Source organism: Nicotiana attenuata, unplaced genomic scaffold, assembly GCF_001879085.1.
Source record: "Nicotiana attenuata strain UT unplaced genomic scaffold, NIATTr2, whole genome shotgun sequence".
Taxonomy (NCBI): domain Eukaryota; kingdom Viridiplantae; phylum Streptophyta; class Magnoliopsida; order Solanales; family Solanaceae; genus Nicotiana; species Nicotiana attenuata.
In genome coordinates, this window is record NW_017673230.1 from 1 (window position 1) to 20535 (window position 20535).

General features: G+C 39.8%; 1 protein-coding gene across 1 annotated transcript; it reads right to left on the reverse strand.

Moving 5' to 3' along the window:
• Positions 1–15811: 15811 nt before the first annotated feature.
• LOC109215783 lies at positions 15812–16423 on the reverse strand. The gene has a single exon (XM_019379892.1). The coding sequence runs from the start codon at positions 16421–16423 to the stop codon at positions 15812–15814; it is 612 nt and encodes a 203-aa protein (XP_019235437.1).
• Positions 16424–20535: the final 4112 nt, after the last annotated feature.

Below are 20535 nucleotides of genomic sequence, written 5' to 3' on the forward strand. Positions count from 1 at the left end.
ACCTCAACTTCCACGGCCAATACAATCCTCCACAATCGCTTTCCCTCTCGAATTCGGCTCCAACTCAACCAAATCTATGCAATAAGGACTTCATGATATCAATATGTGCTAAACAAATCAAACCCAATGATTAACTATAGCTTTTTCATCAGTTTACCCCAAAAGGTCAAAAATGCCCCCGGGCCCACATGGTTAAAACCCGAGGTTCGAACCAAAACCCGATTACCCATTCCCCCATGAACTCAAATATGTAAGTTATTTTGGAATCGGACCTCGAATTGAGGTCCAAAACCTCCAATTTTAGAAAACCTAGGTTCTACCCTAAATTCCCAATTTCCCCATTAAAATCTTTGTTTTGAAGTTGAAATTATGTTTAAGGATGTTAAGGAGTTTAGAAAATCAGTTAGAAATCACTTACCAATCGTTTTGAAGAAGTAGAATCGTTTGGAAAATCGCCTCTTATGTTTTGGGTTTTGAAAAAGTGAAAAAATGACCGAAAATCCCGACTTTATATACTGTACTGAAGACCCGGCGCGGACCACACAAAAATGCCCCGCGGCTGCGTCGAGGAAGAGTGGGGAAACCACTCTCTGAACCTACCCAGCGGGGACCGCACTGTTTTGGAGCGCGACCGCGCTGGAGGAATGAACCCAAATCCCACTCTCTGAATCTCCCAGCGCGGACCGCGCTGATATGGCACGCGGCCGCGCTGGTCGAACTGGAATTCACTGGACATCAAGTTTAGAGTTTTTAGTCCAAAACACGTCAAACGACGTCCAAATTCAACCAAACTTTACAGAAAGTACTTAAGCCATGTATAAGACTTGTACCGGGCGTCGGAACCAAAATACGAGCCCGATACCACAGTCTTTTAATCAAATTTCATTTCCAATTTCCTTAGTTATTTCCAGAAAACAATTTCACGCAAAAATTCATTTCTCGGGCTTGGGACCTCGGAATTTGATTTCGAGCATACACCCAAGTTTCATATTTTCCTACGGACCCTCTGGGACCGTCAAATCACGAGTCCGGGTCCGTTTGCCCAAAACATTGACCGAAGTCAAACTTAATCAATTAAATACCAAGATTTAACCATTTTTCTCACAAATTTCATATTTAAACTTTTCCGACTACGCGCCCGGACTGCGCACACAACTCGAGGCAACCCTAAATGAGATTTCCAGGGCCTCAAAAGTACAGAGGGAGTAGGAATACAGGTGATGACCCTTTGGGTCGTCACACAATACTTTGTGACCGGATTATCTGTTGTATATTCTTCAGCTATAATACTATGTGTGCTTGTCTTTTCAGGTTAATTACTTTTCTCTAAAATATTTAAGTATGTTTTTTCTTTTGATATACATATCAAACGCATAATCTTGAGAATCATGTGATACACAAGCATGTTAAATGTATTTATATTAGTAAGCATTATTTCAAGTAAGAAAAATATTAATGGCTTAAACTACTCGTAATATTTTACCCTAATTCTCATTGTGAAAAAACTCATTGGTGGAATTTAATGTTTGAGTTGCATGTTAGTAGTTTTCTTGATTTTTATTTTATATATATATAAATAAAATTAAGTAAGGAATAAATAAATTAATGATATTAAGTATTAGATGGCGGTACGTACCTTGTGCCATTTGCCTTAGTTCGACCATATCCGTATGAACATGACATTGTTATAAATCAATAATTTTCAAGAATATTAAATATAAAATTTCTCAAATTTTTGTCTGATCATATTAAGTTGAAATTAAACAGAAGTAACTTCATGATTCTTTAATATCTTATATTAAAATTATTTGAAGACTTGGCTTTGTAAGAAACATTTCATTTTAGTTATCAAATAACCCATTTAAGTCATTATATCTTAACTTGAATAAGAAAGATAGAAGATTAAAAAAATGGATGAAAAAGTTTTAAAAGAAAATACAATGTGAAAATCTGGGGAATGTAAACTTGAGAGTTGAGATATTATCGGCTTTTTTCATCTTCCTCCATCAGATCATTAACCCCTATTGAAGCTACCTATATAAATTATTAGTTCAATCCATCATAAAATGAGGTTAATTGGATTAGAAAATTTTAACATTATTCAACTATTTTCATCGCCACTTTTAATCTCGAAATCCTAATTTAATTATTCTGATTCTTTATGTAAGATAACTACTTAAGAAAATTAATATATTAACTCGACATATCAGATACTTGCAAGTAGTCGTTGAAATTTAGAGTGGATTATGTTATAATCATACCACAAATTTAAGTCCAATTAGATTGAGATAGAAGCAACTTTTTATTCTTTTAACATTGTGTAAAAATATTTGATGGATTTGTGAAAAATATTCCACTTTAAATATAAAATATATAACTCATCTAAGTCAATAATATCTAAACTTAAAAAAATATATATTAAAATAATTAACTTTTTTGCTAGAAAGAAAAATGCTTCTTTTGGACGTATAAAAGTAATCAATTCAAATATTGATCAAATTATAAAGTATAGACAGATCTCATTGATATATCAAATTATCATCACACTAAAGATATTAAGATGCATAGAATTTTTAAACGGTAGGAAACAAAACATTATTAAAACAAATTAAAAACTTACATGTTGTTTGTTTAGGTTACAAAAATTTTCAATAAAAATTGGAATAAATAGCTTTGTATAAAATCGATTCATTAGAACAACAGAATGCATGGCCAATAGTTGTATCGGATATAACTGTTACAAAGCAAATACTATGTATTTATATATATGTTTAACTGAAAATAAGCAACCCAAAGAAAGAGAAGAAAGCTAAATACTCTAACAATCGACTATGAGGATGGAAAAAATAAAAAGCAGTGTCGCTTACTACAAGTCCAAATATAAATAATCAAATTTATCGAGTAGAACAACCACAATTCAAGATGACTTAATATGCATAAGGATAGAAATGAGTCTGGAACTACGACCCAATTAAGGTATGTGCACTTTTTTCGTATCGACTTCACGAGTCTTCACTTCATCAACGTATAACCTCATGTTTTATGAAGTTATAGAAAGCAAAAGAGCAGAATAGACATCCCCTTAGGCAAATTGAAATAAATTAACATGAGAAGATGCAATCAAGAAAATCTACAATGATTGTGCATAAGAACGGGAATTCGCACATTATTCTTTAATAAAATTTTATATGAGACAAAAAAAACAACTCCATTTATTTTATAATGTAGAACAAAAAAAACTCATAAACTTACAGATCACTTCACTATATTTGTTTTGTGGCTTTTATAATATGATTTTCCAAATTGGAAGTGGAACAATCTGAATGGGTGCGGATGGTTCAATGCACCCTAAGTAGGAGGTAGTTAGGTTTTTACAAAAGAAAGGATACAACACTTCTAGTTATTCTCTAAAGAACATAAGTTTTAGAAGAGGAATAGGCAATGAAAATACTTCTACACCTTCACAACAGACAAACATTTAGGCAAGGATTTTTCCAGAGGCAACGGTTGAACAAAACTTTTTGAAAGCCAACGGTTATAACTATTTGTGAAAGAAAGCTTAGTTGTTAATAAGAATAAACACAACTTTTTAGAAAAGCCACATAAATCAAGACGTTTTTTTCCTATTTAAATGGTATTGCTAATATATCATTCTTAAATATATTTAAAAGTAGAATATTTAGGTAAATTAGAAGGGCATTTTAGTAATTCAACTTTTAACTTAAGGGGTTCATGCTTTTAATATAATATAGATAAATACTTTATAGTTAAAACAGAAAATTTTACCGTTTATATGTTACTGCGGATAAGAAGAACAAGTTGCATATTCAAGGAAAACATCTATCTTCAAAGTAAATTTTCTTCTATTTTTCTCAATATATCTTTTATTTTATTTTAGCTCTCTCATTTTTCTTATTGAACATGAGACGCAGATCGGAGTTGAGGTTCTAAGGTTTTATGTAAGTCAACGATAAATGGAAAAAAGGATCGTCTTACAGTTGACGTACGTTTAATTTGCATCAACACATACTCATGAAAATACATAAAATGGTCCAGTACGGCCTAGGGAAGATCCATCCCGGAATAGATATATCACTGACCATCAGTCACTCAGTACCGAGGAAGGCCAATTCAGCCCCATGGAGAAGATCCATCTCCAGGTATATAAATACTTCGGACAAGATCCATGTCCAGGGAAGATCCATCCCTCAATATAATCAACCGCGCTCACTGGGGGTGTGCAAACTCCGGAGGGGCTCCTTCAACACAAGCGCTATCACAAGCCAAATCCAGACATAAATTAATATAACATGCTGCGTGCAGCCCGATCCCATAACTGTCACTCATAATCAGGCTCTCGGCCTCACTCAGTCATCAATCTCTCTAGTCTCGCCCACGGGCTCACAATGTCATGAAGACTAACCCGGAACAATGATATGATGTTTCAATGAATAATAACTGAGACTGAGATATGATATAAATGCATCAATATGACTGAGTACGAAATATCAATGAAAAACCAGTGGGATGACAACAAGAAATGACCACTATGGGTCCCAACAGTATCGGCATAAAGCCTAAACATGATATCTAGCATGATTAACAAATCAATTACTTTATCACATGGTGAAAACACATATATCAACAAGATAGGTCCACTATATAGTGCCATGAAAAACAACAGAGTCACAATTCACAGGGTGCACGGCCACACGCCCGTAACCTAGCATGTGCGTCACCTCAACATTAATCACATAACACGTAATTTGGGGTTTTATACCCTCAACACTAAGTTTAGAAGAGTTACTTATCTTAAACAAGCCGATTCCGACACCGAGCACGCCACGATGCTCCAAGAATAAAATCACGCCCAAGGAAGCAATTACAAATGGTACATATCGAATTCTACATCAAATCCCAAATCTGGTCAAAAATCACGCCCGAGCCCATGCCTCGAACCTCGACAAAACTCACAAAATTCGACAACCCATTCAATTACAAGTCCAACCATACTAGTTTCACTCAAATCCGACTCCAAATCAGTGATCAAAACTCAAAAATTCATATTATGAAACTTTAGGCCAAAACCCCCAATTTCCTCTTTCAATCCATCAACCAAAAGCTAAAAACGAAGATAGATTCATGAAATATAACCAAGACCGAGTGTAGAACATTTACCTGAATCCTTGTGATTAAAATTGCTCAAAAATCGCCCCAATCCGCACTTGGAAATGCTAAAATGAAGCCAAAATCGCGAACCCTTGTATTTATCATTCTGCCAGCACTTCCGCTTCTGCGCCACATTAGCCTCTTCTGGGGCGTCGCTTCTGTGACATGAGCTCCGCTTCTGCGGACACCACTAACCAACTGACCCCTCGCACCTGCGAATCAACATCCGCTTTTGCGCAACCGCAGGTGCGCAACCAAACACGCTCCTGCGCTAAATCTCGCTCCTACGCCCAAGCTTTCGCTTCTGCGGGGCCGCAGATGCGCCCCTATTCCCGCTTCTACGATCCATTCCAACCAGTCCTTCCTTCGCTTCTGCGATCAACCGTCCGCATCTGCGGACTCGCATCTGCGTGCATTCTTCCGCAGATGCGGAAACACCAGAATGAGCAGCCTTCAGCGACAACAACATGAAAAAGAATGATCCGATATCAAATTCAGAACACACCCGAGCCCCTCGGGACCCCGTCCAAACATACCAACAAGTCATATAACATTACACGGACCTACTCGAGGCCTCAAAAGACACATAAAAACATCGAAACAACGGATCACACCTCAATTCGAAATTATTGAACTTTTAAACTTCAACTTCCACAACCGATGCCGAAACCTATCAAATCATATCCGATTGACCTCAAATTTTGCACACAAGTCATATTTGACATTACGGACTTGCTCTATCTTACAGAATCGGAATCCGACCCCGATATCAAAAAATCCACTCCCGGTCAAACTTTCCAAAATTCTAACTTTCGCCATTTCGAGCCAAATTCCACTACGGACCTCCAAATCACGATCCGGATGCGCTCCTAACTCCAAAATCACCCAACAGAAAGCCAACAGAACCATCAGAAATTCAATCTAAGGTCAAATTCTAAAAAGTCAAACTTGGTCAAACCTTTCAAATTTAAAGCTTCTGGTTAAGAATCATTCTTCCAACTCGAATTCCGAATAACCTGAAAATCAAAACCGACGATCCACATAAGTCATAATAGTTCATACAGAGCTACTCATGCCCTCAAACAACCGAGCGAAGTGCAAATGCTCAAAACGATCGGTTGGATCGTTACATCCTCCCCTACTTAAATATACGTTCATCCTCGAACGTGCCCAGAGTATTTCCAAAAGCCATAAAATCACCGTGTAACCTCACTATGCACATACCCGGGAGTGATACCACGTCACCCTATCCCATATAGGTCTGATAGCACCACACGACTAAAATTTCTTAATCCAACTAGCCCATAAGTATTAGAACCCAATTTCCAACATCCGGAACTTTCTATTAGATCAGAATCTCGCATCTACACACTGAATAAGTCTGAACAAGCTGTATCAAACCATATCCGTAACCCAAGATGAAATCACATGGTATACCACATAACTCAAACATTCAAAGCGATAACTTCTAATCATAGTAGATACTCAAAATAACCCAATGCCGATAAACCTCTTATCAAATAAAGCCTCTTTCTAACACCTTCATATACTGCCAATGATGAAAGAAACACGCAGAAACTCATAACCATTCGTCAGATCAACAAGTCATGGAGCTCCCTCTTCTCCGACAGGAACTATAGCAGATTTCTAAGCCGACTTTCGATATTATCCTTCTAACCATGCTGTAATCTATTCTGATTGTATTCATTCTAGGTCCAATGACCTCATCTCATCCAACACGACCACTCTGGTGACATGACATATCAATACAATCCAAAGCCGTAACTTGTGCAATTCGTGCACCCAATAGCAACCACAGTATAAGGAACAGAGCAAGAGACTCCAAGAAAGCAAACTAGATCATAGATACGAAAGTTTCCCTACAAAGGGGCTGGCTTCAACAGCCCACAAGGGACGGCTTGCCAAGCTACACAAACAGTTAATTTGCATATAGTCGCAAAAGTTTTCCTACAAAGGGGATGACTTCAACAACCCATAAGGGACGGCTTGCCAAGCTACAAAACTCAGAAAACTTTTGTACTATAACCAACGTTAGTTGTTTATAACTCAGAAAACTTTCGTACTACAATAAGCTAACTTTCTTAGAGTATTCTTACTCTATTTTCATACATGGACCGGCCTTTTCATCCATTCGAAAGAAAGAACAAGAGGGAATTTAGAAAGCACTCATATGTATATATCACAAAAAGTTTACAAGATGATCTTACAACCACTACAAGGCCTCCTTTATTTAGGACTAGGAGGTTATTACAAGACAAACTTACATTATAAAATAAGCCTATCTTACATGGCAAACTTATTTACAAGTGGGTCCTTCTTGGCATGTGAAGGACTTTAGGCAAAACAACTAAAAAGCTCCTGAAAACATGTGAAAGGGGTGAAATATACATGTTATAGCATGTGAAAGTATGAGGGAGCATGTGACGGCATGTGAAAGTAGGGTGTTGCATGTGACGAAGCATGTGAAAACAAGTGGAAGTGGGGCCCGGATAGTATGGAAAGATGTGGAAATTTGTCTTGGCATGGGTAGATGATTTTTGAGGGCTTTTTGGTAGGTAATGTAGGATTATGGTGGGATTAGCAGGGATTTAGATAATTATCCTTCATTGATTCTAGGGTTCCTCTAGGCATCTTTTTAAAGACCTTGTATAGTAATGCCTGGAACTTGACGGTCCTTCTTCCCTGTGCTCTTTCTCTTTTGGATTATGAGATGTAATCCGCAACCTTAATCTGGAAATGTCGTGAGTAATCTTTTCTCGAATGACTTCGTATGGGGTTTGATACTCTTTTGCTGCTTCCTGGACTCTTTCCTAGTGAGGATGATTGCTGGTATAATTCCATCTTGCCTAATCTTTTGGCCATATCTCCCTCAGGATGCACCTGTTTTGCTGGAAAGGGATTCTTTGTGGCTCGCTATATTCTTCTTCCATGGATAAAATGGACACGGGAAATTTCCACCAGAATGATGCCTCTGCTTGCGCCTGGACGTTTTGTAACGACTCGGCCGCTCGTTTTAAGAATTAACGCCTCGATCCCCTATTAACTGCATTCCCCGTGTTTGTTTCTACTATTGTGAGTTGTCGGGAGGATTTATTTGGAGTTTCGGAGAGTTTTAGGAGACTTAGTCCCTAAATGAGACCTTAAGTTTTAGAATTTGGACCGTAGTTGGAACAGTGTGAAGACGGCCTCGGAATGGAATTCCGTTGGTTCCGTTAGCTTCGTTGAGTGATTGGGTTTAGGAGCATGTTCGAATTGTGTTTTGGAGGTTCGTAGCTCATTTAGGCTTGAAATGCCGAAAGTTGAATTTTTGAAGTTTCCGGTTCGATAGTGAGATTTATATACCGGGGTCGGAAAGAAATTTCGGGAGTTGGAGTAGCTCCGTAGTGTTGAATGTGACGTGTGTGCAAAATTTCAGGTCATTCGGACGAGGTTTGATAGACTTTTTGATCGAAAGCGTAATTTGAGAGTTTTGAAGTTCTTAGGCTTGAATCCGATGTTAATTTGTTGATTCGATGTTGTTTGAGGTGTTTTGAGGATTTGTATAAGTTTGGATAGTGGTATATGACTTGTTCATGCTTTTGGTTGAGGTCCTGAGGGCCTGGGGGTGGTTTCGGATGGTTAACGGGAAGTTTGGAGTTGGGAAATTGCTGCTGAAGCTGCTGAGTTTGCTGTCATAACCGCACCTGCGGTTTGGGGACTGCAGGTGCGAGCCCGCAGAAGCGAAAGGGAAGTGTAGATGCAGCCAAGAGGAAGGAATGCTGGAGCCGCAGATGCGGAAATATGGGCGCATCTGCGAAGGCGCAGGTGCGAAAAATTCATCGCAGGTGCGGTGGCGGCGAATAAGTAAAGAACCGCAGATGCGCACCTGGGACCGCAGGTTCGGGTCCGCAGGTGCGGTAATTGGACCGCAGATGCGGTTTTGATGGGTCAGAACATATATATTTCGCCCTTCGCGAATTTGAGCTATTTTTCATCTCTTTTCAAACGGGAAGAAGCTTTGGGGAGCATTTTCAAGGGGAATTTTCAAAGGGATTCATTGAGGTAAGGTCCTTGGTTCCTAAACTCGTTATTATAGTGATTTTTATCATTCTAAGAATGAAATTTTGAAGGAAAATCAGTGGTAAATTAGGGGTTAGGGCTTGATTAATTGGAGAGCTTTGAGTGGTGATTTGAGGGACCAATTAAGGTCCGAATTTGGTACTTTTGGTATGACTAAACACGTGAGAGTGTGAGGATTCCGAATTTGTAAATTTTACCCGATTCCGAGACGTGGGTCCGGGGGGCATTTTGGTTATTTTTCCTAATTTCGCGTATTGGCTTAGAATTAAGTAGTGAAATCAGTTACTTGAAGTTTTATTTACATTATGCAATTGATTTGAATAGATTTGGGCCATTTGGAGTCGAGTACTCGTGGCAAGAGCGTGGTTTAGGGTTGATTTTGAGCCGGTTCGAGGTAAGTGGCTTGCCTAACCTTGCGTTGGGGAACTCCCCTTAGGATTTGGTATTGTTGATAATTGAAATGCCTTGTACGTGAGGTGACGAGTGCGTACTTGTGCTAATTGTTGAAAAATCAGGTTTTCATTAAGTATTAAAATTGTGTTTCCTTTCCTGTTTATACTACTTGCAGTTTAAGCCTGCTGTTAGCTTAGGAAACATGTCTAATTGACTTAATTTTTTATTTTCTCAACTGCCTTATTTGGATTATGTGCAGCATGCTAGGTTAGAAATACTTGTTTTACCTTGGTAAGAAATTTGAACTGAATTGAGTATTCTTCGTGTTGCTGCTGTGTATTTACTTTGGGACTACAGGACGGTATCCCGGGAGATCCCCTGTATGTTTACTTTGGGACTATGGATTTGTATTCCGGGAGATCCCTCTGCACTTTTATATTGGTACTACGGGACTAACCCGGTAGATTCCCCCAGTACTAGATATTTACATTTGGGACTACGGATCGGGATTCCGGTAGATCCCCGCGCACTATGAGTTGGACTACGGGACGGTATCCCGGGAGATCCACTGGATATTTATATTGGGACTACAGGACGGTATCCTGGGAGATTCCCGGTTGTTATCTCTATGCTAAGCTGTGTTCTTTCTGTGATTACTTCTGTCTCTATATTAGTTGTTGTTATTCTTATTATCCTGTGTTAGTTCATACTGTTAGCATTTAATTATATTGTCATATTCTATACTGTTTTATCTTGTTTTTCAGCTATAATCACTAGGGGCCTGATCTTCCTCGTCACTAATCGACCGAGGTTAGGCTTGGCACTTACTGAGTACCGCCGTGGTGTACTTATGCCCTTTCTGCGCATGTTTTTCATGTGCAGATCTAGGTATTCCGACTCAGCCTTACTACTCTTGAGGCGAGGTGATCCACCAGAGACTTCGAGGTATATCTGCCGCGTCCGCAGACCAAGGAGTCCCTTTCCATTCTCTCTTATAGTATTAGCCCTTCTGTATTTATTTTTGGTTAGACATTCTGGAGTTAGAGCACAATGTAGTATTCATATCTTGTGATTTCATGAGATTCCGGGTTTTGGGAATTGTTCAGTTTTTGAGATCTTGTATTGGTATATGCCGAGTGGCATCTTAAACACTTCTATATTAGTTTATCTTCAGTTTTTATTAGTTTTTCCGCATTTGGTTCTTTTCTGCAATTGTTAGGCTTACCTAGTCGTAGAGACTAGGTGCCGTCACGACAGTTCACGGAGGGCGAACTTGGGTCGTGACACTTTTCCATTAATAATCTTCACTGGCCTATGGAACATGAATACCTTTGCTGTGTAGGAATCGTTGAAACATTTTATCCAATATCCTCTAGGTTTGTACCATAGCAAAAATACTTTAAGAGCTGGTTCAATGTTATCAAAATCCTTGAAGACGTTGCATTTTAATTCCATTAAAATATAATACTGATGGCATAACTACCAGAAAAACCATAATAGTTCTTGTGGAAAATCCTTGGCTTGAGCTATGAATATATGGCAGAACGGATATTCTGGATTGACCCCATATGGCTTGAGAATGGATCCTCCATGTTGCCGGAAAACTTGGAGCTCATAATAAGTTCTTCTTTCCATAATAATTGACGGATCAAAGGGATCCATGAGGTTGAACAACTCCGGTGGATGATCTGTTGGCTTCAATGAATTTGTTCCTAGTATATTTGAAAACATGAAGATGTGGCTGATTAGCTTTTGCTTTGACTTCAGTACTGCTGGGGAAAATCTCTTTGAGAATACTTCCGGTCGAGACAGAAAATCTGCGAGAATATTATCTTTTCCTTTCAGGTGCCTGACTTGAAACTTGTATGGAGAGAACCGTTGGGCCCATCTGAGAATTTGAAGATTTGGAATAATTTTTGCATTTATCTGGATCATCTTTGGGAAGGCCTTCATATCCATTTCTATCAGAAATTCTGTGTGAATCAGGAAAAAAATTGAATTTCTTGATTCCATTCTTTATTGCAAGGATTTCCTTGAAGGTGGAGTGGTAATGTTGTTTGGCCTCTTTGAATTTTCCGCTGGCATATCCGCATATTTTTCTCTAGCCATCTTTTTCTTCAAATAGAACGGCACTCCAATATTCATTACTGGCATCAGTTTGCAATATCTTCTTACCGTCTGAAGGGATATAGATGGATTTGACATTTTTAGAAATCTCCTTTATCTCCCTGACTGCTTCATCTTGCTTCTTTCCCCATGATGGAGCATTTTTCTCGAGCATCTCTGTGAGTGGAGAAATGTATGTAGAGATATTTGGGATGAAATCTCTCACATAATTTTTACTATACCCAAAAACTGTTGGATCTGTTTTGTTGTGAGGCTGGTATCTGGAAATTTGAGTAGTTCTTGACATATATGTGGTCCTGGACTGTATGCACCTTGGACAAAATGCATTCCAAGAAAATCAATCTCCTTTTGGGCAAGAACCATCTTTTTTGCTGAAAACATGATCCCATAGTGTGTTATGAATGCTTCAAACTGACGAAGCAAGTTGACATGTTCCTCCAATGTATCACTAAATAATAGGATGTCATCAATGTAGAGGTATGGAGGATGGGTTGGAATATTTTTATCATGGCTTTTTGGAACAAGGAGGGTGCAGTTTTCAACCCGAAGGGCATGACTTTCCATTGGAAGTGATGATCGGGGATGCAAAATCCCGTTTTGGGTCTTTCTTCAGAGTGGATTCCCAATTGCCAAAATCCAGATTTTAAATCAAACTTGGAAAAATATTTGGCCTTGGCTAAGTGGGAGAAAAGAGTGAGTTTGTTTGGGATAGGGAACTTATCATCTTGGAGGAAATGGTTAAGTGGCTGGTAGTTAATGACTAACCTGAGTTTTCCTCTTGTTTGCTCAACTCTTTTGTTGACATAAAATGCTTCGCATGCCCATTGTGAATCCGATGGCTCAATTAGATCAAATTTCAAAAGTTCTTCGCATTCTTTCTTTGCAAGATGAAGATGATCTGGAATCGTGCCTGAATGACTGGCTTTTGTTGGATTTATGTTTTCATTCTTCTTGAAAGGGAGCTTGATAAAAAACTCTTCGTTTTTCCATAAAGGGCTTTTCCCTTTCTTCATGAAATCCTTGTGGGATTCAGCACATGAATGTTCAATGAGATTTTTCTCAATCTCTTTGATTTGTTCATCGTTGATGATTTGGAATAGCCTTTGAATCTCAGAATAAGGTTTGAACTGCTTTTTAAAAGCTATCCTGTTAGCCTTGATCTGGAATTGATCTCTAAGTTGTTTGTAAATGTCGAATCCAACAATAAGATCTTTTCCTGGTACATCAGACCCTATCAGCTTGGTTCTGTACTTCAATCCTGGAAAGAACTCAATTGTGACCGGGTGCTTTGTAATGACAGCTGTGGTCAAGATTCCATTTGATGCAGTGTTGAAATCCTTAAAATGCGGCACCTATTGATCTTCAGGGAGGACAACAGGATTTATGAGTGAGGAAGTAGCTCTAGTGTCGATGAAAGCAATAACTTTCATTGGTTTATCCCATTTGGATGAATAGACTTTGAGTTCTACTTGAGGAACGACTACGAGAGCGTTGATCTCTTCTCGGGCTTCGATCACTGGTTCTGAAATTTGGTAGTGATCATTGCCTTGATCTTCATAGATATCAAGAGAGAATAAAGTTTCTTCACCAGGTTCATCATCCACAGAGAATATGGATTCAAGGTCCTCCTCTTTTCCGAGATGTATGCCAGTATAATCTTCAATCTCTTCATGGAGTTTTACAGATCTTCTTGATTGGGGACAGTTTTTTGCAAAATGTCCAATCTTGTGGCAAATAAAGCATCCGTTTTTCTTGTGAAAATTTGCTGGCCTTCTACGTCTGAAATATTTTGTGCGTCTCTTGGACCTTGATTTTCCATCTGGAATTCTTGGCCATCTAAACCTCTTGAATCCTTTCGGTCGCCTAGATGTGTGGCAGGAACATCCTGCTCCGGTGATCAGATCGGATCTGCGACATGCTTTGTAAAGCGCTGGATTGTGCCGGATAATTTGTTTTAGGGCTGAGCGCTTTGTACAAATGTCCTCCAATGCTACGAAAATAGCTTGCCTGATGTAGTCGACTTGTGAGACTGTTATCGATTGAAACTTTTCTTCAATGATGGTCATGGCTCGGCTTGCCAAAAGCTTTGGAAGGGAAGAGACAAAGGCTTGCTTCAGGTTGATGTCTCTGCCGATTTCAAAGTATATCTTTGCCATTTTTTGAAAATGCCTGTCAATGTCATTTCTGTCGAATGACACACACTTCATCTCGAAGAGCTGTCTTCGCATTTTCTCCTGTCTTTGGCCAGTATCTCCACAAAAAACTTCACGTAGGATCCTGATGTTGAAGGCAAAATCCTAGGATGTAAGGAAAGTATTTTTGTCTTGAATCCCAAGTGAGTTCCACCAATCTCTGAGGATTCCTGAGAACCGTGAAGTTAGTTCTGACAGGATGATATACTTTTCTCGTTCCACCAAATTTTTGGTCACCATCCAAGTATAGAAGTCTTGGATCCTTTGAGGCCATTTTGAAACCTTGACGTCATCTAAGGTGAAAGTGTGGAAGCCAGTTCCAACTGGTTTTGACGCCATGGGTTCATGTCTTCTTTCTGGGATAGGTTCATCCGTCATGCCTTCTTGATCCTCCTCCACTTCAGATATTTCCGGGTCTCTTTGTTGGCTCACAAATATTGGGGGATCGTATTCTTCAGAAGAGTTTGCTGTGGAATCATTGCTTGATTGAGAGCTATCTTCCATTGTATCATCGTCTGATGAATTTAGAGATTCTGACCATGTGGTATCTCCTTCTGAGATGTTTTTTGGCTGGGAGACATAGAGGTCCGGAGTCTTGTGATTAGAAATCATCAGACTTTCGGGGTTGGACCCTTTTGAACTTTCTCCTTGGTCTCGCTTTTTCTTGGCTGAAAGAGCATCTTTCCTTTCCCAAACCATTTTTGCAATATCGAATTCAGGTTCTTCTTTTAAGGGTTGGGTGAAAGATATAGGATTCTGTGAGGTAGTAGGAAAGGTAGAAAAAGTGTTGTCCAATTTTGGTGGGGAATATGCTTGTGTTGACATGGGATAGAAGGTAGATTTTGAAGGGAAGAGTGGGGTGTTTTGTGACTCAAAGTGGTCATTTCTCAAAAATTGGATTTGTTCCTTGATTGAAATCGTCTCCTTTTGTTATTGTTGGAAGAACTGGAAAAGGGAAGTTCCTGGCGGACAAATCTCATATTGTAAATTTGTCAATCTTAGTTCCAAGGCTTTGATTAGTCCTGCATGCTGAGACGATGTCTTCTCCACCTTTTTCTCAATTGTTTCCACTTTGCTCATTAACTTGTTTTGTGCATGGGCCACATTTTATATGGTGTTGCCAATATTGTTTAGCACTTTGTTTTGGCAGATGGAATTTTCTGATTGCCAGTTCATTGTTGCTTCGATGTCAGTCGTTGGGGGTTTTTCTCGTAGTACTATGTTTTTCTTGGGGATTTTTGGAGCATGGCTGATACCCTCTTTTTCAAAAGGTTGGTGGAGGAAAATCTTGAGGATGGCTGGAACTTGAAGGGCTCAACATGAATATTTGTGGGTGTGTGGGAGTTTTAGGTTCAGGTGGCTTTTTGGCTTCCGGGTTACGAGCTGATGGTGGTTTGGGTTTTGGGGTGGTTTCACTATCTTCCCAGCTTGGAGTGAATCTTTCTGGTAATTTTGGCCATTCATGGGGTTTTTAACAGACAAGAAATTCATATTTACCTGGGCGGCTCAATGAGCTAATTGAAGGGTCTTTATTTTCATGGCTCGAAATTGCTTTTCATTGGTTTTCCCTTTCTTCTTCTATTTTGGTTTGGTCTTATTAAGGCCAAATCTTTCCCAATGACACAGATGGTGTTGATCATATTCTCCAATTGGGTCTTCTAAACAATCTTGGCAGGTGCAACCAAGATTCCAAGGGCAATGTCCCGTTAAGGGGCATTTGAACCACCACACTCTTTTTCCTTCTTTGTCAAAATATTGACACCAGTCATGTTCTTCCATGATGCTTTGTATATTCCAGAAGAATTCTCCGTCAGGTTCAGGGTATGTATCTATTGTATCTTTGGGTTGAATCATTTGTTAAGAGAAGATGGTTTTTTGAGATGGGAATGGTCAAAGATTATGCAAACGGTTTTCTCATTTCTTTTGGTAAAAGTTGGTTCACCAGATTGCAGAGATTCCTCTGGTTCCCTTAGCTTTTCGTAATTTGTGATCCAGGAATCAAGAAGAATTTTGACAAGCTCATCTCTGGAAATTTGTCTGGGTATTTGGGTGCACATGGTGTTTCCTTTGGTAGCATCAATATTCAAGAGTAAAGCATTTTCTCTTTCAGGAAGGCAGAGATCCATGGCATGATTTTGGACCCGCCACGCCATTTGGTGATGAAGAGTGGCTTGGATAGAATCTTTGGCTTGTGGGGCACCTTGGATTTGGACTTGGATTTTTAGTCCTTCGGTTAAGTATGGGTCATAAAGGGACATGTTGAAATTTGGAAAGATAGTTATGAAGACAGTCCCCGCATTCAAGGTAACTTCTGCAGTACCCAAATTGCATGTTGGTACTCCAAATATTTCGTATCGAGAAGAGAAAGTCGAGCAACAACAGGTTGACCTTTTCTTCCTTGATAAGTCAGAGCAATTCGGATAGCACCAAAATAGATATGGGTAAACCCATGATCTCTCCATTGTCTGGGAAAATCATTTGGAATTTGAAGGGTAATAAATTGTTCCTCTCGAGTGGCAAGAATAGGATGCTGGTCAAGTTTTGAGGCAGCAACATATTCTTTGACTCCTTTTGGTTTGTGTTGGACTAAGGAACGGATTTGGGTCCATGGTGTAAATGATTTTTTGGCAAAAGCTGAGTAAGGGCTTATGAGGGGTAGTTCAGTGGAAGATACTTTTTGTTCATCGGGTAGGATATCGACTTCATAGAGGTAATTATATTTTTTGGATAAGGTTTTATATAGATTAGGGACATATTCATTTTTGCAAGGGAAGAGGATGATGGAAATGACTCAGACATATTTAGTAAACTGTTCCTCCCTCCCAAATATACTCACTCATGAAATGACTCAAACGAGAGAACTGTCCCGCCAACTTAATAAGTACCATCACAACACCATGGTAAGAGCCTAGAACACATCGTAGAACCAAAACACACGAATCCGACAGCAAGGATCATACCCTTCTCTACATAACTCCGCTACAATGTGTGACCCCATCCAAACGTTGGTCCGTATTATATACCTCGAGCCACCCTGCTCAAAATCCATAACCACTCAAAATTCGACATCAAGAACTCAAAGTGCATTACCACAACCACGGAAAGAAAATAACATAATGCCACTATCCGAAATGAACATAGCCAACGCGCAATCAATCGCGCAATACCCGAATACTCATCTTGCTCAAATTCCCGCCATAAGACCAAATAGAACCGCACCATGTGTGCATATAACCAACGATTCACCACTCTTCGTAGCATAGAAGAGTAATACATAGAACATATCAGAACACAAATAAGCTCAACTCTACCCGAATGGCACATCCCTCAACATCAGTAGTACGGAGTCAACCAATCCTACCCGGTGCAGAACACCCATCCATATCAGGCCTACCAATGAACCCCATATACCATGCCGTCCTATGATAAATATGAGAACTTAATAATCCACTCCGAGTCACAAGCAACTACATACTCAATTAGCCAAGAACTTTCCATTTGATCCTGTCCAGGAGGAAATCACTATACATCACATGCTCCTCGCGCCAGTAGGAAATATACATCTCTAACCGTGGTAGAAACAATCAAGAATCCTCTGAATCGCATTTGCACGAAACCCAACTGTCAGGACTGAATCCTTCTAACTCAACCAAGCTACGCAGGTCACCAAAACCCAAGAGCATTGCCACGAAACACCTTGTAACGACACGGCTGGTCGTTTCGTGAGTTATAGTCCCATTTTCCCCATTTTTGCTTCCTTTTGTCTTCTTCAGCTATATTTTATCGTATTGTGTTGGTTGGTTCAGATTCGGAGTGGTTTTGAAGTGAATTGAGACACTTAGTCTCTTTTGTGAAGGCTTAAGTTGGGAAAGTTGACCGGATGTTGACTTATGTGTAAACGACCTCGAATTTGAATTTTAATGGTTCCTTTAGCTACGTTAGGTGACTTTGGAGGAGCTCGTCCGGAATGTGATTTGGAGGTCTGTGGTAGAATTAGGCATGAATTGGCGAAAGTTGGAAATTCGACGATTTTGGTTGGCAGTGGAAAATTTGATATCGGGGGTCGGAATGGAATTCCAAAAGTTGGAGTAGTTTCGTAGTGTCATTTGTGACGTGTACAGAATTTGGGGTCATTCGGACGTGATTTAATAGATTTTGGCGTCATTTGTGAAATTTGGAAATTTGGATATTCTTAGGCTTGAATCCGAGGGTAATTTGGTATTTTGATGTTGTTTTGAATGATTCGAAGGTTCGACTAAGTTTGAATGATGTTATGAGATGTGTTGGTATGTTTGGTTAAGGTCTCGAGGGCCTCAGATGTGTTTTGGATGGTTAATGGATCAATTCTTGGTTTTGGAAGCTGGAAAATTTTCTGGTATTTTGTTGTAGAGAATTCCTTCATCGCATTTGCGAGAGGGCTCTCACGTTCGCAAAGGGATGTTGAGAGGGGTAGCTGAGTTTTCTTTGCGTTCGCAAAGTAGTTCCCGCGTTCGCAAAGGCGTAGGACTTTAACGCTACGCGTTCGCGACCAGGTCATCGCGTTCGTGTAGAGTCAACGGTCATTGGAGTTTCAGGCAATTAAGCCTACGCGTTCGAGAGGAGCGTTCCGCATTCGCGTAGGGTAAAGCAGGGTGGTCTTCACGTTCGTGAATGGGTCCTCGCGTTCGCGAAGGAGGAATTTTTGGTCTGAGGCAGGTTGTGCTTCGCGAACGCGAGGGCACTACCGTGTTTGCGAAGAGTAAAATCTGGGCAGCAGTGATATCAAAATCGTGGGTTTGAGCCCATTTTTTCATATTTTGAGTTAGAGACCACGGGATTGGGCGATTTTTGAAGGGAAATTCAAAGAGGTGATTGGGGTAAGTGTTCTTAACTTGATTTTGGTTAAATTCCATGATTGTATCTTGATTTTTATCATCTAAACTGGGAATTGGGGTGTAAAATTGGGGGGGGGGGGGAATTGAAGAGAATTGGAGAGATGATTTTGGGGATTTGAATGGCCATTTGATGTCGGATTTTGATGATTTTAGTATGGGTAGACTTGTGAGTGAATGAGATTTCTAGTTTTGTAATTTTTGTCGGATTCCGAGACGTGGGCCCGGGGGCCGAATTTGGGAGGATTTTGGGATTTGTGCCTAATTTGCTAGTTTTTCTTGTGTAACTCATTCCATTAGCGTATATTATTGCTTTTGGTTAGATTTGGGATGTTTAGAGGCTGATTCCAGAGGCAAGGGCATCGCGGAGGGATTTGACCGGCTTGAGGTAAGTAACAATTGTAAATCTAGTCCTGAGGGTATGAAATCCCGAATTTCACATCGTTTTACTACTTTGAGGTGACACACATGCTAGGTGATGGGCGTGTGGGCGTTCACCGGTATTGTGACTTGGTCCGTCCCGTAGCAACTATTAAGTTGCGTATTTGACTGTAACTATATGATACTTATGTGTTTTAGAAAGAATTTCTATAAATTGGGTTGAATGCCATAATTGGGCCTCGTGCCAAAGCTGTTTGGACCCTTAGGGGCCTTTTCTTATTATCCTCTCACTGTTTTGATTTAAGTTCTATACTCAATCATGTTGTGTTTACTGATTTCATAACTCAGTCTTTATTACCCTATTTTGATGCATAAAATGTTATTTTGGGTTGAGCACCCTATTTGTTTTTACTGATAGCCCGAGTGGCTTGAGAGGTTTATGACTGAGTGAGGCCGAGGGCCTGCTATTGTGAGGATATTATGGGATCGGGCTGCGTGCCGCAACATGTGGTTACTGATTCATGATTTTTGTGAGGCCGAGGGCCTGATTGATTTATGCCACGAGGTGGCTTGTTATAGCGCTTGGGCTGTAAGAGCCCCTCCGGAGTCTGCACACCCCAGTGAGCGCGGGTACCTTAAGTGAGTGATATGAGATATGCCCGAGGGGCTATACACGAGTGACTGTGAGGTTTGCCCGAGGGGCTGATTCTGAGTGATGTTATGCCCGAGGGGCTGTTTATGATTCATGTTGCCCGAGGAGCTGTATACGAGCGATGTTTTGCCCGAGGGGCTGTTAATGATTTTCATCACTTTTACTCTCTTTTGCATTGAGCCTCTCTTGAAACTATTGAAAATATCTTCAAATGATTTTTATCAAAAACTGGATTTTTACACGAGATGATTTGACTCAAATACTGATTTGAAAGCATGTTGTACTTACGGAGATTTCATGATGTGAACTTTATGTGTTTTCTACTGCTCAGTCTTTATTTACCTTTATTACTTACTGAGTTGGCATGCTCACATTACTCCATACACCTTGCGTGCAGATCCAAGGGTTGCTGGACGTGTTAGAGAGCGTTAATTTCATCCGTCGTGGATCTGTTGGAGTTAGCAAGGTAGCTGCATGGCAATCGCAGCCTTGCTCTTCTCCCTCTTATCTTCCTATAGAAGTTATTAGTTGGTATCCAAACTGTATTTGTCTTAGCATTTTCGGACAGTTTTTAGTAGATGCTCATGACTAGTGACACCCCGATGTCGGGCTTTTCTTTCTGCACTTTGTTATTTAGACTTATCTTATGAAGTTTTATTAATTAAATAGC

Coding starts and splice junctions, on each gene's coding strand:
- LOC109215783 (XM_019379892.1), bottom strand. CDS start 16,423: ATGGAGAGATCATGGGTTTACCCATATCTATTTTGGTGCTATCCGAAT.